The sequence below is a fragment of the Cryptomeria japonica genome, chromosome 11 (genome assembly GCF_030272615.1).
Source record: "Cryptomeria japonica chromosome 11, Sugi_1.0, whole genome shotgun sequence".
In the NCBI taxonomy this organism is placed as follows: Eukaryota; Viridiplantae; Streptophyta; class Pinopsida; order Cupressales; family Cupressaceae; genus Cryptomeria; species Cryptomeria japonica.
In genome coordinates, this window is record NC_081415.1 from 544,509,661 (window position 1) to 544,519,042 (window position 9,382).

At 40.9% G+C, this 9,382-nt stretch overlaps 1 protein-coding gene across 3 annotated transcripts in view; it reads right to left on the reverse strand.

The window, feature by feature from the left end:
• LOC131041705 (uncharacterized) overlaps window positions 1-8,926 on the reverse strand; it is a 158,807-nt gene extending 149,881 nt beyond the window's left edge. The window contains exon 1 of one of the 3 annotated variants that reach the window (XM_057974886.2): window positions 8,501-8,926. In XM_057974886.2, the coding sequence (XP_057830869.2) occupies window positions 8,501-8,716 (216 nt within the window). In that variant the 5' untranslated portion in view covers window positions 8,717-8,926. The remainder of the gene's footprint in view (window positions 1-8,500) is intronic. The other 2 variants (XM_057974888.2, XM_057974885.2) reach the window with 2 other exon arrangements.
• Window positions 8,927-9,382: the final 456 nt, after the last annotated feature.

Here is a 9,382-nt window from a genome sequence, read left to right on the forward strand (position 1 = left end):
AAGCAGGCAGCAAAGAGGATATTACCATTGACTTTTCAGAAGAAATGGAGGAAGACAGATCTTTCTGGGAAAACCAGGCGGTTATTGCAAGAATCATTGGATTAAACTGGTCCAAAAAAGCGATTACGGAATGGGTGGAAGGCAACTGGGGCTCGCAGGTAGTTATTAAATTTATTCCCAAAGGATTTTTTGTTGTTCTGTTCGAAGAAGAATTAGTCAGAGATAGTATACTTAACCAGCGGAGCTGGTTTGTCAACAAGCATGCTCTCTATCTACAACCATGGACACCAAACTTCAACCCCATTCCTTTGGTGTATTACTCTGCCCCGATTTGGATCAGATTGTATAATCTTCCGATCAAATATTGGGGTGATGGATTTTTGAAAAAGGTTGGCAGGACGTTAGGGACACTTCTGGAGGTTGATGTGGACGATGAAGCAGATCTATGCAAGTATGCCAGACTGAGAGTAGCAGTGGTTAGGCGTATCCCGGAAAGTATATCTCTTCTAACGGCCAATGGTGAATGGCGCCAACAGTTGGAGATCGAAAAAGAGATACGTCAATGTCAAAGATGCGGGAGTAGAATGCATGGAGAGGAGGGTTGCAAATTGTTTGTCAGGAAGGCCAGAAAGGTCTTCAGAAAACTAATTCAAAACTGGAAACGTAAGTCGGTCTCTCTCGAGAAAACGGTTACGGAGATGGTGCAGCCTCTTGCGGCACAATTGGGGAGCAAGGAGAAGATTGCAGAATCCTCGTCGAAAACCGATGGTAAACACACTGAGGCAAAAGGTGATGAGACCTCATTCAATCCGGTTAAGGTTTTTGAAGGTAAACCCGGTAGTTTAGCATGTCAGACGGGGGGGCAATCCAATTTGGAGAAGACCCTAGATAAGTCAGAACATATTGAGCATAATAGAATAGTAATGGATGCCAATGGTGGGGAAGGCTCGGCTAATCACAAGGGGCCCGATCCCACATGTATTTTCTCCACTCTAGGCAAAGGCTTATCAGACACGGAGTTTGAGTATGATAAAGGCTCGGATGAGGATTTTTTGCTGGCAGATGAATTGGACAATGTCGACCCACGGTGCATTAGCCAATCAGCCAATGTTCTCCTCAGAAAATCTAAAGGCTTCAGGGGAAGACGGAGCAATAGGAGATTGAGGGAAGACAGAGCCAAGGAAAAAGGCATCATTAGCGTCATGGATTTTATAAAGAAAGCCAAGGGAGATAGACTCTCCCTTGGAGGTAAATGAAAATCACCACTTGGAATGTCAGGGGCCTATCTGTCCCTAACAAAAAACGCTTGGTAAAACGAGCGTTAAGTAGAGTTTCTTGCGAAGTGGTTCTTCTTCAAGAAACAAAAATGGGTATGGATAAAGCTCTCAGCTTCTTACAATCTTGCAGGTCATGGGAAGGTTATTTTCAAGAATCTAATGGTTCTGCTGGGGGTTTGGGATTCATGTGGAATCCTCAAAACATTAAAGTTTCAGATTTGGAGAAATCAGAGAATTGGATTTTTGGTGTAGTCCGCAGCTTGAAGGACAATGTGCCATTTCCTCTCTTTAATGTCTATGGTCCAACTAAAACAGCTGATAAAGCTAAAGTCTGGAAAGACATCATGGCTAAAATCGTTACTCTTAATAAGGATAAAGTCATAGTTGCAGGTGATTTCAATGGAAGAATTTAGGAAGTTTGTGGGAGGCAATTCTTTGTTTGATGTAAAGCCAAGGAATGGTTTATTCACGTGGACCAATAGGAGGGAAAATTTCTCCAGGATCTCTGAAAGATTGGACAGATTTCTGGTCGGACCCTTTTGGGTGGATTCAGACTTCAATGTTGATTCCTGCATTCTTCCTTGGTCTCTTTCTGATCATTTCCCAATTCAGATGCTTCTTCAAAAGGTAAACAGAAATAACAAAGGGAGTTTTTTTTTTATATTCACTATCGTGGAATCTGGAGGTGTCCTCGCCGAAGCGAGACTAATACCCCAGTGTGTACAATCCGCTCACAAGGTAGCAACACACACAGAGTTAACACAGTCGGGGACTCAAACTCAAGACCATGGGGAGCATACCCACGCCTTAAGTTGCAATCCACGACCGGGCGAGCTAGGGCCGAAGCCCTTCAAAGGGAGTTTTAGATTCCAAAGTATGTGGTGGAGAGATAAGGATTTTCTCCCGAAGTTGGAGACTTGGTGGAAAGAAAGTAATACCTTCTCAGGAACCTCGAGCTTCTATTTCCTGAGAAGATTGAAAGTTTTAAAAGGAAAAATTAAGGAGTGGAACAAATGTTCGTTCAAGAACATTTTTGTGGAAAAATTAAGAATAGAGCAAGAATTGGAGGATTTGAATAATATGGTGATCTCTGCTGGTATGTCAAACAAGGATTTTGTTAGAGAAAAATTGTTGAAAGAAGAATTGTTGGAGCTTCTCCAGAGAGAAGAGGTTTATTGGAAAGATAAGGCGCGCGAGAAATGGATTAAAGCAGGAGATTTGAATACAAAGTTCTTTCATGCGTCTGTAAAATCAAAAAGAGCTTGTAATCGGATCTTTCGCATCCAAGATGATTCGGGAGTGTGGCGGGAAGAGGCGGATATTATAGAAAATTTAGCAATTAGTCATTTCAAGAATCTCCTGGGGACTAACGCGGACCGATACATCCATGCTAACGCTTCATTGATGGACTTAATAGGAAGGGAGGTGACAGAGGAGGATAACAAGCAGCTGGCGCGTCCATTCTCTTTGAAAGAGATCCAAAAGGCTACCTTCGACAATCCCCCGAACAAAGCACCAGGGCCCGACGGTTTTACCTCGGAGTTCTTTCAAAAATGTTGGAGATTCATGGGAGAGGACATATTCAAGGTGGCGGAGGAATTTAGAAGAAAAGGTAAGTTTGTCAGGGAAATCAACCACACGGTGATCGCCTTGATTCCCAAGAAATCAAACTGCTCTCAGATGTCGGATTTTCATCCTATCTCTCTATACAATTCACTATACAAAATTATTTCGAAGGCTATGGTGAACAGATTAAAGCCCATTTTGTGTAATCTGATATCTCTTGAACAACACGGCTTTGTACCTGGTAGAGAAATTGTTGATAGCATCATTATGGTAGGGGAGACTATCCATACTATGCACTCGGAGAAGAAACAAGGTATGATTGTGAAGCTAGATGTCAGTAAAGCGAATGATAGAGTTTGGTGGTCCTTTTTGTTTGATATCCTCCTTAGATTTGGATTTGATAAAAGTTGGGTGCAATGTATCTCTCACTGCGTGACGAGTGTCACCTTCTCCATTTTCGTGAATGGTTCGGTGTGTGGTTTTTTTCAGGCTACTAATGGGTTAAGACAAGGTGACCCCCTATCTCCCTTTCTTTTTGTGTTTATGGCAGAGGTTTTGGGGAAAAGTATTAAAAAGCAAACTAGATTGGGGCTTGGGAGAGGCATCACCATTCATGAGAGCCTGGAACCTATTTCCCATTCGCAATTCGCAGATGATACCATTCTATTCGGGGAAGCTTCGGAGAGGGAGGCGAGGACCATGAGAAGAGTGCTCAATGAGTATGAAATGGGCTCGGGACAAAGTATGAATATGACCAAATCGATGGTGTATTTTACAAATACCAAATGCAGCCTCCGCTCTAAAATTGCAGGGATTTTGGGCTTCACGTCGGGAGAATTTCCCATTACATACCTTGGCGTTCCATTATTTGCAGGAAGGATTAACAACGGGTTGTGGGAGGAGGTTATTCACAAGTGTCGGCTGAAAATGGACTCATGGAAAAATAGGTGGCTATCACAAGCTGGGAGGATTCAGATGGTTAAGGCAATGCTTTCAGCTATACCTACATACTACATGTCCTGCTATAGATTGTCAGGCAAAGCTTCCATTGCTATTGATGGCCTGCTAAAAAAGTTTTTGTGGGAAGGTTCTAAACCAGAGAGGAAGCTTCCCTTGATTAGCTGGGATACTACCTGTATGATTAAAGAAGAAGGTGGGGCTGGTTTGAGGAAGATGAATTTGCAAAATCTGGCTTTAGGGGCCAAGCTTGCATGGAAAATGTATAAGTTTCCACAAAAGCCTTGGTGCAAAATCATGGCAGCCAAATATCTTGATTCACAATCACCAGAGAGGATTTTAATGATAGCTAACTCGATTAGGGGTTCTCCTATATGGAGATTCTTATGGGAAAGTCGCAAACTTCTCACAAATCACTTGACCTGGAGAATCGGGAATGACAAAAAAGCCAGGTTTTGGCGTGATTCATGGAACGGGGATGAGCCTCTGGCAGAGGTATTTGAGGATCAAGAATGGGTTAACCAGATCGAAGCTTCAATGGGCCCTTGGGTTGCAGATTACTTCCATCATTGGTCGGCCTCTGCATTGGTATGGAAGGAAGTGGGAGAATGTCATCCTCTTAATCATAATCGACTTAATAACATTCTCCTCAATAAAAAAGTTTTCCCTTCAAATGAGGAGGATAGCCTTATGTGGAGTGCCTCGAAGTCGGGTGAATATAGGGTCAATCTAGGATATGAATTACAGAGGAAGAGGGATCGGAGTAGTGATTGGCCTTCCACTCTTTGCTGGGGTAAGTGGCCTTTGCCAAAGCAGGTGCTTTTCTCTGGATTGCCATCTATGGTAGGATCCTTACGGGTAACAGACTCAAATTGTTTGGCTCTATTGGTCCCAGCATGTGCATAATGTGTAAACGGGCAGAGGAAACGGCAGATCACCTCCTTTATTGGTGTCTGGTGGCTAGTTGTTGTTGGGAATGGCTACTAGAGATGTTGCAATGCTACATTGCCAGAAACCAAACATTCAAAGAGTTTCTCTTGTCATGGCCAATTCAAGGCAGATTTTCGAAATGGGGCCCCATTTGGATTATTGGCCCCTCCTTAGTAGCTTGGCATGTGTGGAAGGAGCAGAATAGGAGGGTGTTCCAAGGAAGAGAACTGGATGTTCATAATCTTATCTTTATGATTAAGATCGCCATTGAAGAAGTGATCAACGGAAAAATTCAGGGAGTTAATTATAAATACATCTCGAAATGGGACTTGGATATGGAGAAGGTTTGGTCCCTCAAACAGACCAGCGATCATAGATTAAAAGATGAGAGACTGAAGCGAAGGGATGTGGTATGGCAGGCCCCTCCTCCATGGTGATTGAAATTAAACTTTGACAGGGCAAGTAAAGGCAACCCGGGTCGGAGTGGATTGGGAGCAATTGTCAAGGATGAATTCGGAGTTACTCTGAAAGCTTTCTCGGGACCAGTTGGCTTTGCTACAAACGACGTGGCAGAAATCTCTACATTGGAGGTTGGTTTAAAATGGTGTGCGCTCAAGAGGATTGATAAACTCGTTATCGAGGGTGACTCCCAAATCATACTCAATGGGATAAGTTCTTCTAAGTTCCAGAATTGGCGATTGGATAATTGGACACCGAGGATCAAGTTGTTTTTTAATTCGCTTGGAGATTTTCACATTCAACATATGTATCAAGAAGGAAACAAAGTTGCGGATGTGCTAGCGAATTTGGGGATTGAGGAATCTGATGTCAGAGAATTTGACAGTGTTGAGTTCTTGCCCGAGGCAGTGCGGAACATCATTTCTCAGGACAGAGATTCAATTCCTAGACAAGGAATTGGATGAGATCAAACTTTCGGCGACGTTGTCAGTTGATTGGTTTCGGTGATCTTGGACAACGCTGCTATTTTCCAGTCAGGCACGCGGGTTAGGACATACGATTTCTGAGGTGGTAAGCATTCATAATTTTCATTTGCATCCCGTGACTTGGCGGATTCCAGGATGGGCGGTGGTTAGTACAGTGATATGACTAAGCTCTCAGAGGAAAAGGTCATTCGCAGGATCGCTTATTGTTCCAAGTAAATTCGAATCGACCTCAATTTGGGCACCTGATGGATTAGGTTGGCGGAGCATCTATATTAACCAGTCCGTTTTGTTTTGAGGCATTCTTCTGATACTATACCATTTTTAGCACCAATGGTTCACCATTTCAGTCTCAATTGTTTATGTCAGGAGGAATCCCTAGAAGAACAGTGTGATAGGCTCTTTGACATTGATGGTGACGGTCAATCTGCAATCGTGGCGATAGTCCAAAATGGCCTTAGCGAAGATAGGCACTGGTGTGACGGCCACATATATGAGATTGTGCTTTGCTTACTAGTGGATGTGATGCCATCCAAGGAAGCAGTGGTGGAAATTTGTCCGGGAATGTGACGCGGCAGCAGTTGGGAGCGCGGTCATGGAAGTAGAAGAGTGGGCAAGTATATTGGGCCCTTATTTCAACCCGGGGTGTATACTGTCAGAGATAGAGGTCTCGGACTCGGAAGATGAAGAGCAGATGGAAGCCGTAGAGTTGCAGAAAAAGCAGGAGAATTTTATGGCGGAGGCTTGGGAAGTTTTTCGAGTCGGAGTTACTAACGGGACCTTCACTCCATTTCGCAGGATGATGGAGGACAATCTGGTTTGGCTCTCAGACAATAGTATTGATAAGGTGGTGGACATTGGGGTGAGGGTTTCCACTATAATAAGACTGATATAGTTTGGAGGACTTCTTTATTTTGGAGTGTTTTTGAAGTCTTGGTTGCTCTAAGCTTTTTGGTCAGGTTAGGTGTGTGTAAGAGATAGTATCCCTCCTATAGATGGGATGTCTCTTGTGATAAGCATTGAGCTATCAGGCTATGTATTGAGATCCTATGTAAAAAAAAAATTGAAATTAATATAGGGCGCTATCCCCACTAATAGATAGCACTTGCCTAAAAAAGAAAAAAGAAACTGATAAAGTTAATGCTAAGGTTGCTTATTCTATGAATGAACTTCAAATATGTTAATACCATGGACAATTTTGGCTACAGTAGCTCCATGTTGAATCATGAAAATTAAGCATGGTCTCACTAGTCCTTCAAAGACAAAACTAGTGGTGTGTTGCTCAAGCCTTTTGACTGGAATAGCTGAGGGCCAGTCTATCTTCTGTATTGACGTATAGAGGAGCTCACCTACATCATATTTGTAACCTAAGGGTATTCATCAACATTTAAAAGGGCTTATAGGTTGTAAAAGATCCAAGAAATGGGTAACTAGTTTTTTTTCCAAGACTGTTGTTCAAATTTCCCAAATATGAGTATCAGAAACAGAGCCCCCAAAATTAACTGTTGTTTGGTGGTTGCAGCGAAGATGAAGGTTACAAGATCCAAGAGATCTTTGTCAAGTATAAGGTACAAATTAAAAAATTAATATTCTGACTCAGGATTAAAAATTCCAACAATCTTGGTTCTCCATGGTCTCCTCCCAAACAAAAATGTTAGCGTAGCACGAGTACAATGTAACAGCTTGCTGTCAAATGAGCCAAAATGTATGGCCTTTGAGACCATGATAATATTTGAACTAGATAATTTATTCATTTTTCTCTGTCATTCAATCAGGCGATCAATCAAGCATCTTCTACCCCTTGGCCATAACATTTATCCCAAGTGTTTTTCTGTAACTGAAATGACCAAGCATCTGTAAGGCTCGTGAAAACTGCCTCATGTCAGCATTATGTAACCCATGACTAGTACTATGATTATGTTGAAAACTAACCCAAAAAATATTGTAAAATTTTAAGATCGTCACATTTCACCTTCTTAAGGGCATCCAGAGAAGATAATATGTTTCAAGCAAATTAAATTGCATCTTATAAACTAAATTAAGTCAAAAAAACAGCAAAACCCTTATGAATTCCAAAACAGAGGAGAAAGGACAGGTTATTATTAAATTGGCATGGTCTTTTCTTAAAAATTGTTTAACAGTGTATTTTTAAAAGGTCGCTGGAACTCAAATATAACTGCCTGGTCCACGGGACCGTACTGCGTTCTAGTGGTAGCCATAAGAAGGTGCACTTATCATAATGATGACCCGCCAGCTTCAAATCTGGTAAATGTGCCCACAACAAAGGATCACAATTTCAATGGAGATAGGTGAATGCAAAGGAGCTGACCTTCAATGGATCGAAAATCCAATTTTGGTAACATATATAAGGTAATGACAAAGTTCGTTATTAGGTCATAGCCAAGCCAAGCGCAGATGCCAATAGACATGCAAGATCGCCTTTGGAAAACCCTAAGGAGGCTTCATTTTCCATTTAGCTTTGTATTATTCATATATTTTACTCCTCAATTTCAACCGCATGACCAAATTGTGGACTAAGCCTTGCCAATTCATCAACATCCAGACTACATATATATATATACCACATTCTACTAGCTTTAACTATTCGAAACGTGCATTGCTCGATTGGCAGCTTAACTGTTTTCTGAAACGAAATGGGTAATTTCAGGTTTTAGAATTACCTAAAAGACTTTTAATGTTTAGTCCAGCTTTAAACAAGCAGCGATAAAATCTACCCTTATCAATCAATTTTCACATATAATTTAAAAATTGGATCAATCAAACACAGAAGTGCTAAATTCAAAATTAAATTAAATTTAAAAACCGTACAAATATCCTGAGAGATTGAGAGGTATGGTGTTGCGGAGGCTCCACTTTAGAGGCAGCAATTGATTCATTCTTGACTGCAACAGCAGTATAGGACCTCGAATAAAATTGAGATCTGTTGATTGTCATCTTCTTGTTCAACTTCTTACTGTTATTGTGTTGTAACAATCTTATGGAGTTACAAGTATTATGGGCAATTCTCAAACAGCCAGTCTCCATTGCTAAGATTATTGAGAAGCGAAAGGAAGGATTGGATTTGAAACTAAATCAGACGAAAGGAAAGAAACAAGTATGAAGATCATAGAGATTATGACATGTAGAACAGAAGAAATGAGGGCATCTAGTTCCCAAAACGGTTGGCGTCATGAGAGATTCGTGATTCTTGAAATTGGGGAAAAAACTTTTTGTGTGCTTCACCTGCCGTTGATAGGTGGCGGAGGACAGAGGAATTAAAATGCTTAAACAAAAAATCATGTTCCAAACGTCTCTCATTATTTTGAATTTTTGAAATCTGGGCTTCATAACTTAAGTTGACGACATCTGTTGCCGTAAATTTTTAATTGTCTAGTGATGAAGGCTTTCGCGGGCTTTTTTTATTAGTTTTATGAGATTTGATTATTTATGCGTTTTTGGCAATTTAGAATGGATTTTTTGAGCAATATTTATTTGATTTTGAATATATGGGGGATCAAGTAGAGTAAGTTGGTATAGTAGCCACATTTACAATTTTGACATTTGTAATAGTGATTGACTATGTTTTTTAAAACAATTAGCAAATTAAAAAATTTATTAATTTATACTATATTAATTTCAATCAATGTATAGGTAATTGAAAAATGAGGGGCACAGTTACTAAAATGGGCATGCAAAATGATTTTGTTTTAT